The sequence below is a fragment of the Pogona vitticeps genome, chromosome 5 (genome assembly GCF_051106095.1).
Source record: "Pogona vitticeps strain Pit_001003342236 chromosome 5, PviZW2.1, whole genome shotgun sequence".
In the NCBI taxonomy this organism is placed as follows: domain Eukaryota; kingdom Metazoa; phylum Chordata; class Lepidosauria; order Squamata; family Agamidae; genus Pogona; species Pogona vitticeps.
The window spans coordinates 86,795,128-86,819,822 of record NC_135787.1 but is presented as its reverse complement, the minus strand read 5'-3'; the positions used below and the strand labels follow the sequence as shown (position 1 = coordinate 86,819,822).

The following is a 24,695-nucleotide window of genomic DNA, read 5'->3' as shown; positions in this document are numbered from 1 at the left end:
CATATTCTATTTTTTCCCCTCTCTTTTTTATTTAGCTAAAGAACAGTATTTCATTCCAGGTAGGTTTGGCTTTGCAGCAGTAAATTTGACTAACTGCAGACCTGTTTTTCTCCCTCAACAAAAGCATATTTTTGTTTTAACTGGTAAAAAAATCTGATGCATGCATTTTAACCCTAGTGAAAACCTCTTAGCTTAGTAACAGTTTTCTAATTTCATTTTCCCAGTCTGTGGGCTTCGCATGCAGCTCTTGTTAGAAGTGAGTACAGAAATGTCTGTGATGGGACTTCTTCACTCTTGCTAGGCTTCACCATCTGTTTTATGGTGGATGTATCAGTACTAATCTTGCATATTCTGCTTACTATTCACACCTCTTTTCTTTAAGTATAGCTATTTAGCTGTTTTTAAATGAGGAGAATTCTGTTGTGATCAAAGCACTAAAAGAACCTAAAGTCCTCTTCAAAAGAAGTACTTTGCTGCTTTGCTTCTATGCACTCTACTCTAAACTGTTGGCTTCCTGCTGACTGTCTGAACTGCAGTTTGCTCACCTATGACCTTTGATCCCTGTGTTTGTGAAATCACAAAAATGCCAAAGCAAAAGTATGTTTAGTTCTTTGCATAGGCATCCAAAGGCTGTGCAGGAGACTTGTGCAAAATATGTTTCAATGAAAGCAAAACAATGAATAAAGGATTAGTATACTCATACTTTGCTTTCAGCTGAATGCTAATTCTCTTGACTTATTGTACATTAATGATTAATACTAGCTCTAACTCACAGAAACGTATATCCTTTTTCTTTCTTTCTCCTGCAGCTGAGAAATGAGTCCAGTGCTTTCTTGATAGAAAAAAATCCTAGCCAATACAGTTATTTATTTTGCTATATACTATCCCAAACAGTTGAGAAATAATTAATTGGCAAAAGTGCTCAAAGGTCGGTAAAAGAGCTTTTGGGTGAATGGCAGATGCATGAATTCCCAGGAGAAAATTTCTATTCTATTTTATTGTGGTTGTTGGGGAATTCTACTGGACGAGAGTGTAATCAATGAAACTTTTATTTTAAACACTTACAGGTATATGAACAGCCTGCAGTGTTCTGCATGCTAATTTATCTATTGGTTTTGGCTGCAGCTGTTTAAGTGGGATTTAGTAACTCAAGCTGCTTTTACTGTCAAGTGCTACCTTTTCTTTTATCTAGACTGGTCATGTGAAGCATTTTCAGATCACTCTTTTAATGCTCTGGTTAAATACAGAGTAGAATTGGGGGTTTTCCCCGGGGGCCGGACCGTCCACTCACACATCCGGTGGCAGCGGCCCTGCTCATCTTTCCAATCGCTCCCGGAGTACCACTCTCCTCCCACTTAGCTAGCCACTCTAAGCAGGAGGGGGGAAGATGAATCCCCTTGCATGGCAGCTGAGTGGCCAGCCCAGCAGGAAGAGAGCTTTGCTCCAGAAGCGATTGGAAGGATGAGTGGGGCTGCTGCCGCCGGTGGATGCATGAGTGGATGATCTGGCCCTACGGGCCAGACCCTCATTGAGTCCAGCTGTGCAGGGATATTCGTATTCAAATACGAATAGCCCCATCTCTAATACAGAGGTAAAAGTAGAAAAGGCTGGTTATTTGCCATTATTGGTTATAACAAATACTATTTGTATACAAATTATACTGTGTTATACAAATACCCCCCTGAGTAGACATTGTCTAGAAGGGTGGGATAAAAGTCTAATAAATAAATAAATAAAATTATTACCATAAACAATCAGTAGAGGTCAGTCAGAAAAGTAAATTGCATACTAGGAGTATAAAAAAGCATTGTTTTCATTTATTTGCATATAGTGGGATAAAATATAATGTGAAAAGAATAAACAGAATGACACACCTCAAAGATCTAGAAATTCACATTCCCAGAAATCAGAGCTAAGTACTTTTCATTCAGCCCTCAGTTAGCAGCTACCTCCCTTCAACAAGACATCATTTACAATGTCTATCCAAAGTGGTATTTGAAAGGCAGATATTGAAATAATTCATAATTCTAACCTATATTAAAAGTATTTTGTTCCTGAATAATATTTGAAAATTGTAGGTTAGTTTTAACAAGAAAGTGAATAACTCAATGTATATTGATAGAATTGGCACTAATTAGAGTGAGACTCAGAAGACATGGTTTGAAATCTCTAGGTTTGCAATTGGAAAATCAGTGGAGGGTAACAATGTCTTAAATGACTTATATGCCTTACCCTATTAAAGCCACCATGAGTTGCGAGCCATTTGATGGGTCCTAACAATAACCAATGCACTTTTTGGACACAAAATATAATGCACTAGAACAGCCCGAGCCAAGCATTATTTAATTATATTTACTAAATTGTTTGTCAGATAATTGTGAAAGTTTTCCCAAGGTACCTTAAAGTTCATTAACAATGTCTTAGAGCAGGGGTCTCCAAACCCGTGGGCCACATCTGTCCCGCCTTGCCTTTTTATTCAGCCCAGGTATAGGAAGAGGAGGGAAGGGGGACCCAAGCGATCCCCCACCCCCACTGTCTTTACAAAGACAGCGGGAGTGGGGGATTGCTACTGTCAGGCTTCACTCCTCTTTCTATCCACGCTTGGACATAGGAAAAAGAGGGAAGGGGGACCCAAGCGATCCCTCACCCCCACTGTACAAACAAAGACAACAGGGTGGGGGATCGCTTGGGTCCCCCTTCCCTCTTCCTATGCCCGATTGGAGATAGGAAAAGGAGTGAAGCCTAATAAAAGCGATTTCCCCACCCCTGCTGTCTTTGCAAAGTCACGGGGGGTGGGGTATCACTTGGGTCTCCCTTCCCTCCTTCGGCCCTTGAAAATGTGTAAAATATATGATGTGGCCCTCATACTGAAAAGCTTGGAGATCGCTGTCTTAGAGGAGTAATATTTTTATGCATACGAGTAATATAGTGCAAAGGTCCACAATAGAGAAACTATGGTGTACTCTACTGTACTGTGGCACTTTAAATTAATTTTCCTCTGTCTCTCACTGGACAGTGTCAAAATTTCACATAATCAACAAAATGTCTATTAAAACCCAACCCTTTTTAATTGTCCAGGGGACTTACAAAATGATCTCAGTGAAGGCAGGATATTGCCCTATAATGCCTAGGTAATAAGTAACAAGATGCTTTGTTGTTTCTGGGTGCATTTTGTTTTGTTTGCCATTGGGATCACTCTGTTTTTCTTTCCTCCTTGGCTGTCTTTCCTCTTTCAGGAGTTCACCATTTGGGCTGTAAGTAGAGTTCATTGTGTGAACTAAACAGTATACTTCCCAGTCCTGCTGCACTTTCCACTTCTTATTCACAGTCTTTGCACCTTTTTTCCAAGAAGAACTCCCTGTACATTTGAGTTTCTTTCTCCCTCCACCATCCTATCATCTACCCTCAAGCATTTACTACATGTTTCTTCTGATCTATCTAGGCCATTATCTTCATTCTGTAACTTGAGAAGAATGGTGAAGATATATCCTTTTCTTTCCTTCTGCTAATGGTTTATTTCTAGATAAGGAACATTGCAGTGATGGTGGACATTCTGTAAGAGGAATGCCCTACCGTCACAAGCAGTTTCCCACTGCAACACTTCCCTACTCTTTCCTTTTCCTCCCATTTCTTCTCTTTGGCTTAAGTGGATGACGTTGTGATAACTTAGCGAGATTTTCTGTTGTGCTTGATCTAACCATGTGGTTGCGAGGTATGAGTAAAACATGGTTCTGTCAAGCACCATGGAACGTCACGCAGCTTTCTACAGCATGGCAAGCTGCTGAGGCTTAAATCAGGATTACACACTTTTTTAAAAAAGAAGAAAACTAGAACTTTAAATTTTAAAGCATAGAGATTTTGTAGAGAACTGTGATCAATGAAATAGAATAATAAACAAGGTTAATGAAATGGGATACAACCATCTACTTAATCTTGAAACTGGGCTATATTGAAAAGAAGTAGCGCTGTTTTCTGTTTCTTAACTGTAAAATAGATAGATTGGCTGACATCTTAATCAGCAGAAACTACAGCTGTGAAAAGCTCAAGCAGTTAATGTTATCCCACCACATGATTTCCCTCCTCCTCTCAGAAAACTTCAAGCCCTCTGAAGTTTAACCCACTTTTGGGTCTTTCTGTTTCTTCATTACCACAAAACTTAACCCAAATTACCCATTTGTCTGTTTTGCAGATCCGTCCTTTTCTTCTGTGAGAAAATAGTATCATCATTCTCTTAATAGACTTAGCACCAGTATTTGTATTCTGTTTGTCCATAGGCACAGAAGATTACAGATCAAAATTAAGTGGAGATTGCTTTGCAGACCTTGCTTGCCCTGAAAAATGCCGTTGTGAAGGCACGACAGTTGACTGCTCCAATCAAAAGCTCAGCAAAATTCCTGACCATATTCCTCAGTATACGGCAGAACTGTAAGTCTGAGCTTACAGCGTTATTATTTATACAAGTATTACTACATTTTCTTTATTAGTTGCTTTTTAAAAAATGTTAACAAATCCTACTAAGCTTCAGCGCATGTGTTTTCAATTTTAAAAGTTCAGTTTGCATTAAAAAGTTTAGTAAGGGTGAATTGTAAAACAGTACAGAAAAGAACATGAGAAGCTGGCACTCTGCGCCACATTTTAACCTCATGCATTGAGCCGTCCATTCACCACTTCACATTGTTACATCAAAATTACTTGGTATCACAGATCTTCTCCTCTTCCGCCTTCTCTTTGCAGTTCCTCTTGTTCACAATGTAAACAACTCATCCTTGCTTTCTTATACCATGTTTCACAAAAGTGAGGGTGCAAAATGAGACAGCTGAGCATTCTGAATCTCATGATTGCATTCTCCAGCCTCATGACAGGACAACAGCAAAGTCAGCAATTTGCCTCTGCTAGAGTTCATTATGAGCAGAGACCAAAGTTTTAGACCCACTTCTAATAGGCTCAGCATGATATCATTCAAATGTGCCTGTCAACTGGAGAGCATGCCAGTGAGGTATCATGGCAGCAGTGAGCTTCAGTCAATGTTACTGTAACATCTAGGAACTGTCAGTAGATTGAGCCAGATGAAATAAAAAACACAGTTTCATGGCAGGAGTGGAGGTGCATTTTCGTTTAAATATATGTTTTCTGCATTTTCATTTAAGTGTGTGTGTGTGTGTGTGTGAGTGAGTGGGAGAACTTGGAAATGGTACCCTTTTTAAAAAAAATCACATCTCTTTACATACTTTAGTTAGCCCAACTGGAGTCGAGAGAAGTAATTTCTCTAAACTCTGTTATATGTGTTGTCATTAACGTGACACACTGGAGAGTGCTTGCTCACCAGTAATTGGCATATTTGTATGTAGGCAACGGTTGTGTGCAGTCTTTGCACATTGTCATATGAGCTTGCAGAATCTTCCAGTAGTATCACGGAACTGCACAAGGACTTAGAAGGGTCTGTGGATGTATATATTTTGCAGTTTGCAAAGTATCTGCATTACTAGCCTATATGTAGCCTTGAGAGAGTTGTGCAATTCCAGTGCACCCACCAGAAAACGGGAATGGTAAACCACCTCTGAGTACTGTGTGCCTATGAAACCCTGGAAAGGGCTGCTGTAAGTCAATCAATTTGATGCATGTACTTAAATATTTAATTATTATTTTTGAATGGCATCTCAAATCTTTTTGCCTAATCAGACCTCCATTGCAAACCTGCAAGAAGTGCAATCATTCAGATGAAATTATCATAAGATCATAGAAAAGTGAAGTTGGAAGGGGCATACAAAGCCATCAAGTCCAGCCCCATGATCAATGCAGGAATACAGTCAAAGCATATCTGCCAGGTGGTTATCTAAGTTTTTCTTGAATGCACCCAGTGCTGGGGCACTCACCAACTCCCAAGGTGACTGGTTCCACTGTCGTACTGCTCGAACACTTGGGAAGTTTTTCCTGATATTCAACAAAAATCTGGCATCCTTTAACATGAGCCCATTGTTTCGTGGCCTGCACTTTGGGATGATCAAAAACAGATCTTGCCCCTCCTCTGTATGACAGCCTTTCAAATATTTGAAAAGTGCTATCATATCACCTCTCAATCTTATTTTCTCAAGGCTAAACATGCCCAATTGTTTCAGCCTTTCCTCATATAGCTTGGTTTCCAATCCCCTGATCATCCTTGTCTCCCTCCGCTGAACGTCTTCCAATTTGTTAGCATCCTTCTTGAACTGTGGTGTCCAGAATTGGATACAATCCTCAAAGGGAAGCCTAACCAGTGGTTTTTCCTACTCTCTTCAGTTTAAGCTTGAATTTTGCTATGAGAAGCTGATGATCAGAGCCACAATCAGCTCCAGGTCTTGTTTTTCCTGACTGTATAGAACTTCTCCATCTTTGGCTGCAGAGAATATAATCAATCTGATTTCGGTATTGCCCATCTGGTGATTTCCACGTGTAGAGCTGCCTCTTCTGTTGTTGGAAAAGAGTGGTTTTGATGACCAGCTTGTTCCCTTGACAAAACTCTATTAGCCGTTGCCCTGCTTCATTTTGAAAAGACCAAACTTTCCTGTTGTTCCTTTTATCTCTTGACTCCCTACTTTAGCATTCCAGTCCCCTACAATGACAAGAACATCTTTCTTTGGTGTCAGTTCTAGAAGGTGTTGTAAGTCTTCATAAAATTGGTCAATTTCAGTCTCGTCAGCATTGGTGGTTGGTGCATAAACTTGGATTATGATGTTGAAAGGTCTGCGTTGGATTCGTAATGAAATCATTCTATCATTTTTGAGATTATATCCCATTACAGCTTTTCCTACTCTTTTGTTGACTATGAAGGCTATTCCATTCCTTCTATGGGATTCTTGACCACAGTAGTAGATATGATAATCATCTGAATTGAATTTGTCCATTCCTGTCCATTTTAGTTCACTGACGCCCAGGATGTCAATGTTTATACTTGCCATCTCCTGTTTGACCACATCCAGCTTACCAAGGTTCATAGATCTTATATTCCAGGTTCCTATGCAGTATTTTTCTTTGCAGCATTGGACTTTCCTTTCACTTCCAGGCATGTCCACAGCTGAGCGTCCCTTCGGCTTTGGCCCAACCACTTCATTAGCTCTGGAGCTACTTGTACTTGTCATCCATTCTTCCTCAGTAGCATGTTGGATGACTTCTGACCTGAGGGGCCCATTGCCTCCCCAGCAAGCTGGGTGCTCATTTTACCCATCTCTGAAGGATAGAAGGCTGAGTCAACCTTGAGCCGGCTACCTGGGATTAAACCCTAGGTTGTGAACAAACTTTTGGCTGCAGTACAGTGGTTTAACCACTGCGCCACGAGGCTACTTTAGAAGGGAAACAAAATGCAAGGGAGATAGAGAAAGTTACAGAAAATTGAATATGGACTTCTAAAGAATAGCAAGGAGAGACAAGAGGGCCTTCTTAAACAACAATGCAAAGAAATAGAGGAAAGTAATAGAAAAGGAAAAAGCAGAAATCTGTTCAGGAAAATTGGAGATATTAAAGGAACATTTTGTGCAAAGATGGACATGATAAAGGGCAAAAATGGGAGGGACCTGACAAAAGCAGAAGACATCAAGTAGAGGTGGCAAGAATACACAGAGGAATTATACCAGAAAGATTTGGATATCCTGGACAACCCAGACAATGTGGTTGCTGACCTTGAGCCAGATATCCTGGAGAGTGAAGTCAAGTGGGCCTTAGAAAGCCTGGCTAACAATAAGGCCAGTGGAGGTGATGACATTCCAGTGGAACTATTTAAAATCTTAAAAGATAACGCTGTTAAGGTGCTACATTCACTATGCCAGCATGTTTGGAAAACTCAACGGTGGCCAGAGGACTGGAAAAGATCAGTCTACATCCCAATCCCAAAGAAGGGCAGTGCCAAAGAATGCTCCAACTACCGTACAGTTGCACTCATTTCACACGCTAGCAAGGTTATGCTCAAAATCCTGCAAGGTAGACTTCAGCAGTATGTTGACCAAGAACTCCCAGAAGTACAAGCTGTATTTCAAAGGGGCAGAGGAACTAGAGACCAGATTGCTAACATGTGCTGGATTATGGAGAATGCTAGATAGTTCCAGAAAAACATCTACTTCTGCTTCATTGACTATGCAAAAGCCTTTGACTATGTGGACCACAGCAAACTATGGTAAGTCCTTAAAGAAATGGGAGTGCCTCACCACCCTATCTCAAGAGAAGCCTATACATGGGACAGGAAACAGCAGTTAGAACTGGATATGGAACAACTGAGTGGTTCAAAATTGGGAAAGGAGTACGACAAGGCTGTATATTGTCCCCCTGCTTATTTAACTTATATGCAGAATGCATCATGCGAAAGACCAGACTGGAGGAATCCTAAGCCGTAATTAAAATTGCCAGAAGAAATATCGACAACCTTCGATATGCAGATGATACCACTCTGATGGCAGAAAGAGAGGAGGAATTAAAGAACCTTGTAATGAGGGTGAAAGAGGAGAGTGCAAAAAATGGCCTGAAGCTCAACATCAAAAAAAAAAAAAAAAAAAAAAAAACCTGGTCCCATCACCTGCTGGCAAATAGAAGGGGAAGATATGGAGGCAGTGAGAGATTTTACTTTCTTGGGCTCCATGATCACTGCAGATGGTGACAGCAGCCACGAAATTAAAAGAAGCCTGCTTCTTTGGAGGAAAGCAATGACAAAACTAGACAACATCTTAAAAAGCAGAGACATCACCTTGCCAACAAAAGTCCGCATAGTCAAAGCTGTGTTTTTTCCTGTAGTGATGTATGGAAGTGAGAGCTGGACCATGAAGAAAGCTGACCACCGAAAAATTGGTGTCTTTGAATTGTGGTGCTGGAGCAGTCTCTTGAGTCCCCTAGACTGCAAGGAGAACAAATCTATCAAATCTGAAGGAAATCAAGCCTGAGTCCTCACTGGAAAGACAGATACTGAAGCTGAGGCTCCAATACTTTGGCCGTCTCATGAGAAGAGAGGACTCCCTGGAAAAGACCCTTATGCTGGGAAAGTATGAGGGCAAGAGGAGAAGTGGATGACAGAGGATGAGATGACTGGATAGCGTCACCAAAGCTACCAACATGAATTTGACCCAACTCCGGGAGGCAGTGGAAGACAGGAGGGCCTGGCGTGCTCTGGTCCATGGGGTCACGAAGAGTCGGACACAATTAAATGACTAAACAACAACAACCCTTCTTGGATTCCTTTTCTTGTTAGTATCTCCTGCCTTGGGATCTTACTTATCCTTGTTCTGAGATTATTAAAATTGGCTTTTTTAAAATGCAGCAGACACTCTGCTTTGGTTTCCTTTGAAATCAAGAATTCTAGAAGGACATGGTCACTCTCACCTAGAATTCCCCTTACTCCCACCTCCCTCTCCAAGTCTCATCTCTTTTGGTCAGAATCAAGTCAAGGATAGCAAATCCTCTAGTTTCTTTCTCCACTTTTTGTAGGAGGTAATTATCAGCTACACAAGCGAGGAATTTCTTGGAAGGGCCATACTTGACAGATTTTGCCTCCCAACATATATCCAGATAACTGAAATCTCTCATCACTACTACATAATTTCTCTTTGAAAACACTGCAGTTTGTTTTTCAAAAGCTTCATCTGCTTCTTCTCTTTGATTGGGCTGTCAGTAGTAGACTCCAACTACCAAGTTCCTTTTGGTTTTTTTGCCCCAACTAGATTGATCCAGATGCTCTTGATGGGACAGCCACCCTCCTTCTCCTATCTTTCTGTGCAGGAATGTGTAAATTTGACATATACTGCAATTCCACCTCCCTTTTTATTCTCTCTGTTCTTTTTGATCAGGTTATACCCCTCAATTGCTGTATTTCAGTCATGGGAGTCATCCCACCAACTTTCACTTATTCCTACCAAGTCATACATCCCCTCCTGAATTAAAACTTCCAGTTCTTCTTTTATGTTTCCCATACTCCTGGCATTCATATACAGTCATCAGAGGGTGTGTGATTTGTGGCCTGTTTGTCTTTGTACATTTCTATGATGATTATGATTATTGTTTATTGTTATGTTTATTACTGTGATTATTATTGTTCATGTTATTATTGTTGCACTTTTGATCAGTCTGGCCCATTCCTCTTATTGTGCGTAAGGTTTCATGTAACCTTAACTCTGTGCTTGCGTCTCCCTCCCCCTTCCAATTCAGTTTAAAGCCTTTCTGTTGAAGTTCTTCATTCTGTGGGCAAACACATTATTTCCAGTCCTTTATTAGATGCAAGCCGTCTCTTGCTAGCAGTCCTTCTTGTAGTAAGCTTAGCCTGTGGTCCCAAAAACCAAATCCCTGTCATCAGCACCACTTTTGTAGCCAGTCATTCACCCAGAGGATCTTCCTTTCTGTTTTGATTCCTATTCTGAGCACTGGTAGGATGGAAGAAAAATCTATCTGGGCCCCAAAGTCCTTGAATTTCCTTCCCAGAGCTTCAAAGTCAGACGGGATTTCTCGGTAGCTCCTCATGGCTGTGTTGTTTGTTCTCACATGGACAAGAAGAAAGGGATATCTATCTGTACATTTTATGAGTGATGGCAATCCTTCCATCACATTCCTTATCGGTCTTCCAGGGAGACAGCATACCTGGTGAGTCCATGGATCCTCCTGGCAAATTTTGGTCTCAATTCCATGTAGCAGGGAGTCCCCTACTACAGCTATTCTCTTCTTCTTTTTTTAGGGTGTAGGTTCAGCGACTGCATTCCGCTGCACTTCAGCCCTACTCATGTCCTCCTATGGGGTTTCTTCTGCGTCCTGTCCGACAGACTCTTCTTCAAGTAACTGAAAGCAGTTTTGTAGTTCCACTAGGAGAGTGTCTTCTCCTTCTTTTCCTCCTAACTGTGATTCTTTTCCGTGGTGGTTCCTCCACTGTGTTTGTAGCCTCTAGAGCATTTTCCTCCACTGTAGTGTTTTGGTTTTCTTCCATCAGCAGTGCCCCCTCTGGCAGCTGCTACTGCTCAATAGTTCTATCAATGTAGACTTCATCTTCCCTTATAGCCTTGAGTGTGGTTACTCGCTGCTCCAGGTCTCTGACTTTCTCTTCTATCAGTGCCACCAGTTTATACTTGTTACTTATATATAGCATTTTGCACTCAGGAACAAAGACAAATATAGCACACACTTTGCAGATGACTACTACTGAGTTATCTCCACACTCCATAATCCCTTCTAGCTTTTTTACTTTCAACTGTTTGTTTAGGATACCTGTCCCTCTTGTTTTGGGAGTTGTACATATATCCAAGGAACTAAAAAAATTGTTAGGGGCCTCCCACGGTGAGCTCCCTGGGTCTGCCTTTAGCTTTATTTGTCAGCTGTGCTCTGCCTGGAGCCAGGAATCAAAAGGCCCTCCCAGAACTCACAGCTGCTACTTATAGCCTTCAGCAGCAATCAGAACACTTCCCTGTCTGCTAGGTCAATCACACGGATCTTCCTGTTAAGGACACACCCCTTCCTGTTCTACTGAGCACATGGCTCTTTAAGTAGAGTATGTGGTGCTTCTGTCTGGGCAATTCCTAGGGGTTATTTAAGGCCCTTTCTTGGTGTTACTTTAGAGAAAAATCCACTTACCTCTCTGTCTTCGTCTCCTTCCTATCTCTCCTGTGGCAAACTCCCTGTTTGCTCTTCTGTTCGTGAGCTCTGGTGGCGAGCTCCCTGGGTCTGCCTTTAGCTTTATTTGTCAGCTGTGCTCTGCGGGGAGTCAGGAATAAAAAAAAGGGGAGGGGTATTGTTACGGATATTGTTAATTTCCAATCAATGTATGAAAAATCTACAATACATTCTTATTCTTCAGCAGCAGTTGATAACTGTTAACCAGATGTTTACATATGCAAGGCAGAATGGTCACTGTCTCCCAAACATGGTCCTATGCACTTCTCAATACCTTCACTTCTTCATGCCTTTGTGCAAACTATAGTGGTTGCTAATATTCATGAGTGTAAACAGAGCCTGCAGCAACTCCAACATGCATCTACTGTATGTACAGTATGTATGCTATGTGTGCTATGTGTTGTGCTGTTCCTTCTACAGGCGACTCAACAACAATGAATTTGCTGTGTTGGAGGCTACAGGGATTTTTAAGAAGCTTCCTCAGTTGCGTAAAATGTAAGTGTCATCCTGTAATAAGTACCTTGTCAGGAGACAAAAAACTATGGATATTCCCACTTCCTGGAGAATATTAACACGGGTTATCTAGATGGTGATTTTTTTTTTTTGCCACTGTTCTGATCATGTTTTCTTTTATCTCTACTAAATAATGCCACACTGCATGTGGGCAGTGAAGAAGAGATACTCATCATTAGCAAAGCTATGTGTCCATATATTTGTGTGCAAAGTTTCAGTTTCAATCCCTGATATTTTCAGCTGAAAGTACTTTATATACACAGGACTTGGGAAAGCCTTTGCTGAGAGCCCTTATGGTTATAGCCAGTCAGAGTTGTTGATGGTACCAGCCTAGATAAGGTCAGTTATCTGACAGTGTAAGACACCTTCAAATGTCCAAATAGGAAGAAGTGATGGCAAAAAAATTTTAAGAATTTCATAGTGAAGATATAAAGTATCATTTAAATTTCTCATACAGTAGCAATTTTTTTTACCCATAATTTATTTCCAAGATTTCCCTGTTAATTCACCTTGTTTGTTTGTTTGTTTGTTTTTACCTTGCCTTTCTCCTTGAAAAAGACCCAGGGTGGCTTACAATAATGAAAGACAATATTTAGAGGTGAAAACAATTAGTATACTACAGTGGTTAACATCATAAAATTATGATATTTAAAAATTATGAACAATGAATAAGGAGGCATCTTGCATCAATTAACAGGCAAAGATCAACAAGCATAATTTTTTTAAAAAAACTGTCACTCTGAGAAATTGAGAACACAAAAATGGAAAACACAAGTAGTACTAACAATCCAGTCAAAGCAGTAATGCATAAATAAAGTTTATCTAAAAATCACACACAGGTAGCTGGTCACTGAAGGAAGGGTTGCCTGAAGAGAAAGGTCTTTGCCTGCTTGCAGAAGGATAGCAGAGATCTGACCTCTAGTGGGAGGGAGTTCCAAAGTCTGGGTGCAGCAACCTTGGCTCATTGTGTATTGATTCCCAGTGTAGTATATTGGATAGAGTGACAGACTAGGACTCTGCAGAACAGAGTTCAAATCCCCACTCAGCCATGGAAACTCACTGGGGGAGTAGAACTGGTAAAACCACTCAAATATCTTACTTACCTTAAAAGCCCTATTAAGCAGTGGTTCTCAAATGTTTTCAACTCGCAGCTCCCTTGACTTACTGGCCACTGATTGTGGCTCCTCAGTACAGTAGAACTACTATGTGTATGGGATCAGAACCCACAGTTTTACTTATCCACTGCCTGGAAAAAAATAAATTGAATTAAAAACCATATGACTACGCCTTCCCAAGGTGCATTACCAGGACCAGCCATAGATGGAATCAGAGACTATACTAGATACAGAAAGCTTAATGGAAATACACTCATGACCTGATTTCTCCAATGGAGGCAGCTTCTGGAAAAACGGAGAAGCTGTATTTTTTGCAGAGATGGGGCAGGGAAGGTTCCCTTGAGAACGGGAGGGCAGGAAACCCAGTTCTTTAGTAAGACTGGGCCCGGGTTCCCTCTCTGCACTATGCATAAACACCAGAGAAACGGCAAGTAAGTGCTGTAATATACTTTGGGAGAAGGAGGGGAAAAGATGAGAGGATCCCATGGCACCCCTGGCTGGGTTTCCCCGTGCCCTATGTCGCTGTGGCGCACAGTTTGGGAATTACAGTACTGCCTATTAGGGTTGCTGTAAGTTGGTTCTGATTTGACAGCACAGCGCATGCGTGTGCACACACGCACGCACGCACACACACACACACACACACACACACATTTTGTGTTGCAACACCAAACTTAAGCAGTTTCAGAAAGCAGTTCCTGGAAAATGTGACACGAAGCAACAATAAAGTGTTGCTATGAGCTTAACAAATCAGATTGACCCTGTTTGCTCAGCCAGGGGAGATCCCTGGTTTAGCCTCTGTGAGAGGTTTTTTCACACTTCAGCCCTCCTACTTAATTGTTCATCTTGGATAGCGCTAACAAGTCTCCTTTGATAGCATATGTTGATGCAGTTAGCTCTGTTGGGGGAGGTGGATATAGTATTTTCCAAAAGCAAGGTGGCAACAATTCCCTGTCATAAAAGAATACTGACAATGCCGATAATGGGACAGTGAATCAAGTATTTTAAAACATTGCATTTTATTCCTTACATTGTTGTTTTTCCTCTGTTCTTCCTAGAATCCCTGTCTCAAATTCAAATGAATTTTAAAATGGTGATCAGAACTATCTTGCTTTTTTCTTTTTCAGTTTTACACCAAAATTTAGTCATTACTTTGACTTTGCATGTTTTATTATATTGATCAGTAAGTAACAAATTGGTTATGTTCCTAACATTTTAATTCCCTTTGTTTTGAATGGACACTAGAAATCTGAGCAATAATAAAATAACAGATATTGAAGAAGGAGCATTTGAAGGTGCATATGGTGTAAATGAGCTCTTGCTCACCAGTAATCGGTTGGAGAATATTCGGCATAAAATGTTCAAAGGATTAGAAAGTCTCAAAACCTTGTAAGTCTGTTATTTTTTCCTACTTCCTAAAACTTATTTTACTTCTTACCTTGAACATTTTTTGTATTTAAAGACCAAACTCTTGAACGTGGTTTAATGCTTTATTTTAAATATATAATGGAATACATAATCATACATATATTTATATTTTTAAAATGTCTGACATTTGTAGTTCAGAGAATTTGGATAAGATTTGGTAGCACAGAAAAATTCAGAAATGTCTGATAGAAGTGAAATGTAACCCAGATTTTAGGATATATCTTTAATAAAAATATGGACCTGCAGTTTTTGTTTATTACTTCAGTGGGGCAGCAGCTTTCTTTGGCAATATGCCTATCACTTTTTTTAATCTCATCATTCCCTTACAATATCTCTCTAGTTATTAACTGGCTATTCTAAATCCATGGAACAGCCCAGTTTATGACTAATATTGCTCAATAGAGACTGAGGGTGAAATTGGATGGTGAAATACAGTAGCTCATGTTTTGGAAGAGTTGTAGCATGGTCCAGTGCAAGCTGTTTTCCCTCAGAGATGACATAGAGCAGATCACAAATCAACCCAAACTTGCTCTCTGCATAAGTTGGACCTTTTTGGTCCAGTGGCAGGACTACTCTTTTTTGTAGCTGGGCTAAAGTGATTACTGTTGGTACAGAAGGGATGCTTTAAAGGAGAAGACTTCTGGTGAAGAAACCCTTTCCAGTGCAGTCAGACCTGCTCCATTATTGCTATCTGATTGCACCCTGAGCTGTGAAATCAGAGGTATTTTAGAAGTTGAAATTTTGCCTCTGCTACATACGCTACATATATATGTTTATGACAGAGGTGAGCAACATGTCACCTTTAGACCACATGAGCCCCTCCATGGGCCCACTGCACACCCTCAAGTTTCTTTTGCCTCTTCAGTTCCCCCAAAGTGATTGGACAGTCACTGATTCCAAGAGCTTTTCAGACCTGAAACAACCTTGTCCCTTTACTTCTGGGGGTTGATTTGAATCTTTTTCTCCAAAATATGGAGTGGGGGAGTCAGAGCGGTTGTACAGCTCTGCAGAATCCAGAGGAGAGCAAAAATGGCCCCCACGCCTGGTCCTAATGCAAGATGGTTTTCCTCAGCTCCCTCACCCTCCCATCCTCAAAATCTGTAGTATGGAGATAATCATATTGACCTGCTGTATAGGATTGTTCTATGCACAATTGGCCCCAAAAGCTTCTGAGAAAAGAACTTTGTGGAGCAGTCATTTGTGCATGATCTCTGCACTTTGAAGAATGGGGACCTGATATCCAATCAACAGCTTCCTTCCTTAGCCATAACTTTAAAACCCCAAGTCTAATGCAGCCTGCATCTTTGGGACTCTCAAGTTATTCGAACTGGTGACAAGACACTGGTGCAAGCCTGAAGAAGAGGACTTTCTGATCCATGAAAGCTAGTAGATTGTGTGGTTTCTTTAGTGATGTGTAAAGGTATTGCCTATTCCTGCATTTTTTTCTTACAATATATCTTAACCTGATACAAGAGTGAGGATGGGCACATGCCTCGTGGCGCAGTGGTTAAAACGCTGTACTGCAGCTAAAACTGTGCTCACGACCTGGGGTTCAAATCCCAGGTAGCTGGCTCAAGGTTGACTCAGCCTTCCATCCTTCCGAGGTCGGTAAAATGAGTACCCAGCTTGCTGGGGGGGGGGGCAATGTGTAGCCTGTATAATTAAAAATTGTAAACCGCCCGGAGAGTGCTTGTAGCGCTATGGGGCGGTATATAAGTCCAATTAAAAAAAACTGCAAGGAGCATGGATACTGTTGTTTTTGGATTGTAAAATGTGTGATTCTGTTCTTGCATTTCTGAAGCCCTCCACTTCGCAGCTTGCAAACACAGTGGCAAAACTAGAGGGGTAACATTTCAGCTAGGGTATCCAGTATGGTAGAGTGGATGGAGTAACAGACTAGGACTCAGGAGACCAGTGTTTGAATCCTCACCTGGCTGTGGGGACACACACACACACACACACACACACACACACACACACACACACACACACACACACACACACACACACATTCACCTAACTCTGAAAAGATGGTAATGATAACATTAGGTTCACATCCTTATCTGTTCCATAATTCATGTATCACCACTGCAAAGGTATTTTTTTCTTAGCAGTGAGGGCAGCCCAAGCTGTTCCATTGCCTTGGAGAGAAAGCTGACATATTCCACTGGAGGCAGCAGTTAGTGATGCCTCCACGCTATATTCCATGATCTTGGTAGTGAAGGAAATGACAACTCACCATCATGATTTCCACATTTACACTTATACCAGCATAAACCCCCAATAGGATTCTGACTTATATTTGAAATGACTCTAAAACAGCATCAAGAGAAGTCAAAGTTTTATAGTTCAAGTGCTTGAACTGTAAAATCTGCTGTTGTAAATATATATTTTAAAAGGGATGTACACCCTTTTAATTTCAGGCCATTATATTTCTAACATATTGATAAGAGGGCCAAGGATAAGCGATTTTATGACATACAGTGGGGTCTTGACTTGAGAACTTAATCCGTATTGGAAGGCGGTTCTCAAGTCAAAAAGTCTGTAAGTCAAGTCTCCATTGACCTACAGTGCATTGAAAACCGATTAATCCCGTAACAGGCCGTTTTTATTCCATTTTGGTTTTTTTCTGGTCTGTAAGTCAAATCTCAGTCTGCAAGTCAAACCTAAATTTTACAGCCAGAGAAGTCTGTAAGTCAAGCCGTCTGTAAGTCAAGCCGTCTGTAAGTCAAGGGTCCACTGTATATGTTTCCCCAACACTCCCCCCCCTTCCATCACTGTCAGTTCTGGCCTAGCTTCTGTCACCAGGGATATGGTGGCATATCATGGTATTTTGCCACTGTATTTTCACTGTTGAAGGTACATCTCAAAATATTCTATCATAGATTAATCCATCAAACTCTGTATCTCTCCAGTCATCATATTTGAAATTTACATTTCTATCCGTACTTTGTAATTGTTGCTGAAATGCTAAATTGAAAGTATTTGTAAATGCAGTATTTTCAGTTGCATTCTACTGCAGTGTTTTTGTGAGGTGAATCTGTAGCATTTATCTTCCCCTGTGACTTTTTTGTTTTATTCTGTTCATTCCATGAGTACTCTAGCAAAGATAATATTCATGAAAGAAAATACAGCTACCACTTTTGGAACTGCTGATAGCAATTTTAAAAGAGGGAGTTACACATAGGAATGTAGACGTTGACTTGCTAATTGCTGAGAATAAAGGTTTGTCAACTTCACATGTCCAGAAACTGCCAAAAAAAAGTAGGCAGGAAGTGTGTGAAGTGTTCTTTGAAGGCTATCAAACTAACTTGTTCATGCTTTTTTAACAGAATGCTGAGGAGCAATCGCATTAGCTGTGTGAGCAATGATAGTTTTACTGGCCTGAGTTCTGTCCGATTGCTCTCCTTGTATGACAACCAAATAACTACAATTGTTCCTGGTGCCTTTGACACTCTTCATTCCCTGTCCACACTGTGAGTTGATCTTGAATCTGTCTTTTATACAAATGTTTTCTGTCTTTAGATAGATCAAATGAAATAGTACTGTGAACATAAACATACCACTAATAAACAGAAAACACGCAGGCATGTTTTTAAAATGATATATGTTATAGTTTCCACAGAATGCTAAACATCAAATTACAAATGAAAAAAATAGGGGGATATATTGTCAATTTCTGCTAAATATTAGCTGTGCACATTTCCTCTAAAGGGCTCTATTCATTCTGTCTAACTTATTCCTAAAAATGAATTCATATGATAAGTGTTAGCATGTGAACCAGTCCCTCCCCAGGTACAGCTTCTTGGCAATGATGATTTCCCTTGATCTAGGGTGTTGCTGCAGATGCAGTGTGTTACAACAATAGCAACATAACAGTAACACACACGGTCCATGGTCCTCCCTGAGAAGATAGACTCCAGCAACAGAAAAGGCCTTAAGATTTGATCCAAAAAAATCAAAAGGAATTTGGAGATACATCTCCATGGAGTTTCTTTCTTTGTGCACTTCACCATTCACTGGGGGCCACGGCCATACACTATGCACAGTGAAGTGTGGGTTCTTAGCTGCATCTGCAGGATTAAATAGAATATCATTCTGCAAATGAGAATTTACCCATTTAGTCCCTAGCTCAGTGGAAATAAATGTGTGCTACTGAAAGTGTTCTTCAGCCTTAGGAACTAGAGAAGGTTGGTTGATGGGCTGATAGATCAGCCAGTCGTTTGGTTGGTTGGTTGGTTGGTCAGTCAGTTTAAAAGGGAAGCAGTGATATTCTGTCATGCAGCTGTTTCCCACTCCAACCCAGTCAGAAGACAAGAAAATGTATTTGTCTATGTGAATCCCCATACATAAATCAAAATGTCTTTTTCCCCTCTTCATTCCCCTCTATATTCTGCTGGTGTTTGGTGAACATGAAAAGCTGTGTGACTGGCCTAACAGAAAGGGAAATGTCCTGATTACAGCTGAGAGCTATAAGTACAGTGGACCCTTGACTTAAGGAATTAATCCGTATTGGAACGGTGGCTGCAGGTCAAAAAGTCTGTAGGTCAAGTCTCCATTGACCTATAGTGCATTGAAAACTGATTAATCCTGTAACAGGCCGTTTTTGTTCCATTTTGGTTTTTTTCTGGTCTGTAAGTCAATTCTCAGGCTGCAAGTCGAACCTAAATTTTGTGGCTAGAGAAGTCTGTAACTCAAAAAGTCTGTAAGTCAAGCCGTCTGTAAGTCAAGGGTCCACTGTAGCAGCTGTGAGTTCTAGGAGGGCCTTTTGATTTCTGACTCTGAACAGAGCACAGCTGAGGAATAAAGCTGAGGCAGACCCAGGGAGCTCATGAACAGAGTGAGCAAATAGGAGTTTTTCATGGGGAGTTCCATGGAGAAGGCCAAGGGGGAGACACGTAACAAACATTTTTCATTTCTTGGGATATAGTTGTACATTTGTAGATGCTTCCAGCTACAGTCAGGATAACAAAATAAAAGGGACAGGCATTTATAAAAAATCAGTTGAAAGCAAAAAGCTAGCAGGGATTATGGAGGTTGGAGACAATTCAGTTATAATAACCTGCAAAGTTCGTGCTATCTTTGTCTTTTTTCCTGAGTGTAACACAGCGTACATGTGTAACATGTGCAAACTAGTGGCACTGTTAGAAGAAAAAGTGAGAGAACTGGAGCAGCAAGTGCCCACACTCAAAACTATAAGGGAAGATGAAGCATAGATAGAACTCTTGAAGAGAAGCAGCTGTCACAGGGGGCACTGGAGATGGAAGAAAACCAAAGCAAAGCACTGGAGGAGAGTCCTGAGAAGAGTACAAACATAGTGGAGGACCCAACATGGAAAAGAGTCACAGTTAGGATCAAAAGAAGGAGAAGAAACTCTTCACCAGTGGAACTGAAAAACCGCTTTCAGACTCTTGAAGAGGAGTCTGCTGAACAATATGCAGAGGAGAGCCCGCAGGAGATTAGAAGGGCTAAAGCACAACAAAAGACAGTTACTAAACCTGCATCCTACAAAAAGAAGAAGAGAAGAGTAGCCGTAGTAGGAGGCTCTCTACTGCGTGGAATTGAGACTGAAATATGGCAGGACTTGCCAGGTATGCTGTCTACCTGAAGGTCAGATAAGAGATGTGGCAGATAAGAGATGTGTACCATCACTCATAAAACCCACAGATATATATCCCTTTTTTCTTGTCCATGTGGGAACAAATGACACAGCCAAGAAGAGCTTTGAGGAAATCTCATCAGACTTCGAAGCTCTGGGAAAGACAGAGGAAATTCAAGGACTCTGAGGCCAAGATAGTTTGTCATCCATTCTACCAGTACTAGAAAAGGGAAAGGGAAATACTCCAGGTGAATGACTGGCTACAAAGGTGGTGTCAACATGAGAGATTTGGTTTCTGTCACCACAGGCTAAGCTTCTTGGAAGAAGGACTTCTAGCAAGAGATGGCTTGCATTTAACAAGGACTGGGAAGAATGAGTTTGGCTACAGCATGAAGAATTACGACAGGAGGGCTTTAAACTGAATTGGAAGGGGGAAGCCAATTGTGGATACACAATTGGCTACAGAATCGTACTCAGAGGGTGATGCTTAATGGGTCCTTCTCCAGCTGGGAAGAGGTAACAAGTGGGTTACCCCAAGGCTCAGTCCTGGGTCTGGTGCTTTTCAACATTTTACTTAATGACTCAGATGAGGGAGTGCAGGAAATGATTGTCAGATTTGCAAATGACACAAAACTGGGTGGAATAGCTAATACTCTAGCACAGTGGTCCTCAACCTTGGGCCTTCAGATGTTCTTGGACTTCAGCTCCCAGAAATCCTGTCCAGCAGAGGTGGTGGTGAAGGCTTCTGGGACTTGCAGTCCAAGAACATCTGGAGACCCAAGATTGGGGACCACTGCTCTAGAAGACAGAAACTAAATTCAAGATGATCTTGATTGGCTGTAGCAGTGGACTGAAAACAATAGAATGAAATTCAACAAGGATACGTGCAAAGTACTGCATCTCTGAAAAAGAAACCAAATGCACAGTTCCAAGCTGGGGGATATCTGGCTCAGCAATACTACAAGCAGGAGGATCTTGAAATTTTCGTAGATCACAAGGTGAATACGAGCCAACAGTGTGATGTGGCTACAAAAATGGCTAATGCTATTTTAGGTTGCATTAATAGAAGTATAGTTTCCAAATCCCATGAAGTGCTAGTGCCCCTCTATTCAGCACTCATTAGCCCCCCCTTGAGGATTGTGTCCAGTTCTGGACACCACAGTTCAAGAAGAATGCAGACAAAATGGAACAATTTCATAGAAGGGCCACAAAGATGATAAGGGGACTGGAAACCAAGTGCTATGAGGAAAGACTGAAAGAACGGGGCATGTTTTGCCTTGAGAAGAGAAGTCGGAGGGGTGATATGATAACATTTTTCAAAGGTTTTCATTTGAAAGGCTGTCAAACAGAAGAGGGGCAGGATCTGTTCTTGTTCATCCCAGGGTGCAGGACAAATAACAATGGGCTCAAGTTACAGGAAGCCAGATTTCAGTTGAATATCAGGAAAAACTTACGAACTGTTAGAGCAGTACAACAGTGGTATTAGTTACCCTGGGAGTTGGTGAGTGCTCAAACACTGGAGGCATTCAAGAGAAACCTAGACAACCACCTGGCCAATATCTTTTGATTTGTATCCCTGTATCGAGCAGGGGGCTGGACATGATGGCCTTTTAGGCCCCTTTGAACGTTAACTTGTAAATCAAAGTAGAGGTGTGTTCCTGTGTGTCACCAATGACCCTATTTTCTATATATTTTTCCCATTATTTCCAGATCAGTCACTTCATTTGTCCTTAGTCAACAAGAAAATACAGCTCAAGAAAAAAATAGTTGTTTAACTGTAGTATAATCACCGTTCTTAAGTCGAAGCATTAGTTCCCATAGGAACTAATGCAAAGCTGGTTAATCCGTACTCTACCACTGGGGGGGGGGTTTATTTTTTTCTTCTTTTGACCTAAGATGAACGTAGGTAAAAAAATGGCAGGAAAGGAGGGGGGGGAGGAGGGAACATCTTCTAAACAGAACACCTTGAAAAACAAGCAGCTTTTAAACAAAACCAAGCCAAGCACCTTCTAGGTAAAAAAAGGGCAGGAAAGGAGGGAACACCCTTTAAACACAACACCTTGAAAAGCACCTTTTCAACCAGGCCAAGCACCTTTTAAAGCATGCACCTTTTAGGGAGGAAGGGAGGGAGGGATCAATGGGGAAAAGAGGAAAGGAAGAAAGAAGGTCATCACTGGAGCACACAGACCCCTCAGAGAAAGGTTTGTGCTTTTTAGCACAAAAAGAGAGAAGACAGAGAGAGAGAGAAGACAATTGGGAGAGAGAATTGGAGGCTAAAACACATTTTAAACCAACACATTTTAACAACAATATTTTTAAACTAAGCAACTTTTAAACAAAACATGAAACAAGCAACTTTTAAACCAACCTACCCACCAACACCTTTTAAAACAAAACAGAGGTGACTCAGCTTTCGGTGTCTTCTGGAGGACATCACAGTGACTTCTGGCTGGAGGATGACGAAATGGTCATCACTGCGAGGTAGAGGTCTCCTTCTCTGGGTCATCTTCTCCAGGGGTTCCCTGTTGCTGTCTCTTGGCAGCAGGCTCCATCCGGGGGGGGATCTGTCCAGTATTGTCTGTTTCATCCTGCGCTGAATAATTCTTTCTTTGGAGCCATGACTATGTACGTACTGTTCAGCACACCACAGTACAGTGGACCCTGGACTTAACGGAATTAATCCGTATTGGAACGGTGGCTGCAGGTCGAAAAGTCTGTAGGTCGAGGCTCCATGGACCTACAATGCATTGAAAACCGATTAATCTGTAACTGGCCGTTTTTGTTCCATTTTGGATTTTTTTCTGGTCTGTAGGTCAATTCTCTGGCTGCAATTTTGTGGCCAGAGAAGTCTGTAACTCGAAAAGTCTGTAAGTGGAGCCGTATGTAAGTCGAGGGTCCACTGTACAGTACACAAACCCTAAAAGGCACAGAATCCAGCAACCATTAACCCAGCACAGACTCCCTCATCACAAAAAGAGAGCATAGAGGGGGTGGAGTAGAGACTTGAGTCTAAACTGCATTTTACAGTCTGCTTGCACCAACAATCAGCAAGCATTCTTCCACCACAGATCTCATCACAAAAAGTGAGCATAGAGGGAGAGAGAGATAAGACAATGGGTGGGGGGAGAGCCTTGAGTCTACAGTAGACTCCATTTTAAACTCCATTTTAAACTGCCTGCATCAACATCTAGCAACCATTATTTACAGCAAACAGATCCCCAAAGAAAAAAAAGACTTTGGAGTAACATTTTAAACCCACATACAGTGGTGCCCCGCTTGATGAAGATAATCCGTTCCAGGAAAATCGCTGTTGAAATCGAAATCTTTGTCAAGTGGGGAAAAAACAACATTGGAATGCATTGAAAATCAGTTAATGCCTTCCAATGGGGGAAACACCTGCTCGTGCAGTGAAGATCCTCCATAGGGCGACCATTTTGCGATCCCTGTCTTGCGGAAATAGGTCAGGAAAACAGTGGGGAGCCATTTTGCAAACCGCTGATCAGCTGTTTTAAATCATTATCTTGCGAACAATCGGTTCATGAAACAGGGACCTAATCATCGTAAAGTGAAAAAAACCCACAGGAACCATCTTTTTGCAATCACTATAGCGATCACAAAAAACTCGTCATCAAGCGATTTCATCGTCAAGTGGGGCACCACTGCACATTATTTTAAAACAACAGAGAAGCCACAGAATGGAAAAATAAATAAATAAATTTTACATTTTAAAATTACAGTCTAATTTTCACATTTAATTGTAATTTAATATTACACTCTACTTTTCACATTTTAAATCCACACTGCAAGACCCATCAGGGCACAGAAACATAACCCCCCCACCAAGCTGCAAAAAATCCTGTACAGTACAGTAAATACAGTGTACTCACCCAGAACAGGTAGTCTCTCTGTTTAAAAAAAAAGTCAAACATCCAAAAATCAAAAATTAAAAAAGCCAAAAAAAAAAAAACATTCCATACAGCGCACTACAGGCAGTGTACTTACTATACATTACCAGGCAATACCAGACTGTCTCCCTATCCACTCACTTAACCACTGGGATTTCCATCTGCCCTCAAGGAGACACTCATTAGGCCCATTAGGAAGAAATCAAGTTTGGCGGCAGACGAGATTGGCAACTACAGGCCCGTCGCCAATGTTTCTTTCCTAAGCAAGGTGGTTGAGAGCGTGGTGGCAGATCAGCTTCAGGCGCACCTGGACGAAACAGATGCCCTGGATCCATTTCAGTCAGGCTTCAGGCCGCGCTATGGTACAGAAACGGCATTGGTCGCCCTGTGCGATGACCTATTGAGGGAGGCCAACAGGGGGAAAGTGTCCCTGTTGGTCCTCCTCGACATCTCAGCGGCCTTTGATACCATTGACCACGGTATCCTCCTGGGGAGACTCTCCAAGTTGGGAAATGGTGGCCTGGCACTGGC

General features: G+C 41.4%; 1 protein-coding gene across 12 annotated transcripts in view; it reads left to right on the top strand.

The window, feature by feature from the left end:
• Positions 1–24,695, top strand: part of SLIT2 (slit guidance ligand 2) — a 455,778-nt gene that overhangs the window by 318,397 nt on the left and 112,686 nt on the right. For 6 of the 12 annotated variants that reach the window (XM_073001077.2, XM_073001078.2, XM_078394060.1 and 3 more), the window contains exons 15-20: positions 36–59; positions 3,237–3,254; positions 4,275–4,425; positions 12,025–12,099; positions 14,478–14,621; positions 17,993–18,136. In XM_073001077.2, coding sequence (XP_072857178.2) covers positions 36–59; positions 3,237–3,254; positions 4,275–4,425; positions 12,025–12,099; positions 14,478–14,621; positions 17,993–18,136 — 556 coding nt within the window. The remainder of the gene's footprint in view (positions 1–35; positions 60–3,236; positions 3,255–4,274; positions 4,426–12,024; positions 12,100–14,477; positions 14,622–17,992; positions 18,137–24,695) is intronic. The other 6 variants (XM_078394061.1, XM_073001083.2, XM_073001079.2 and 3 more) reach the window with 2 other exon arrangements.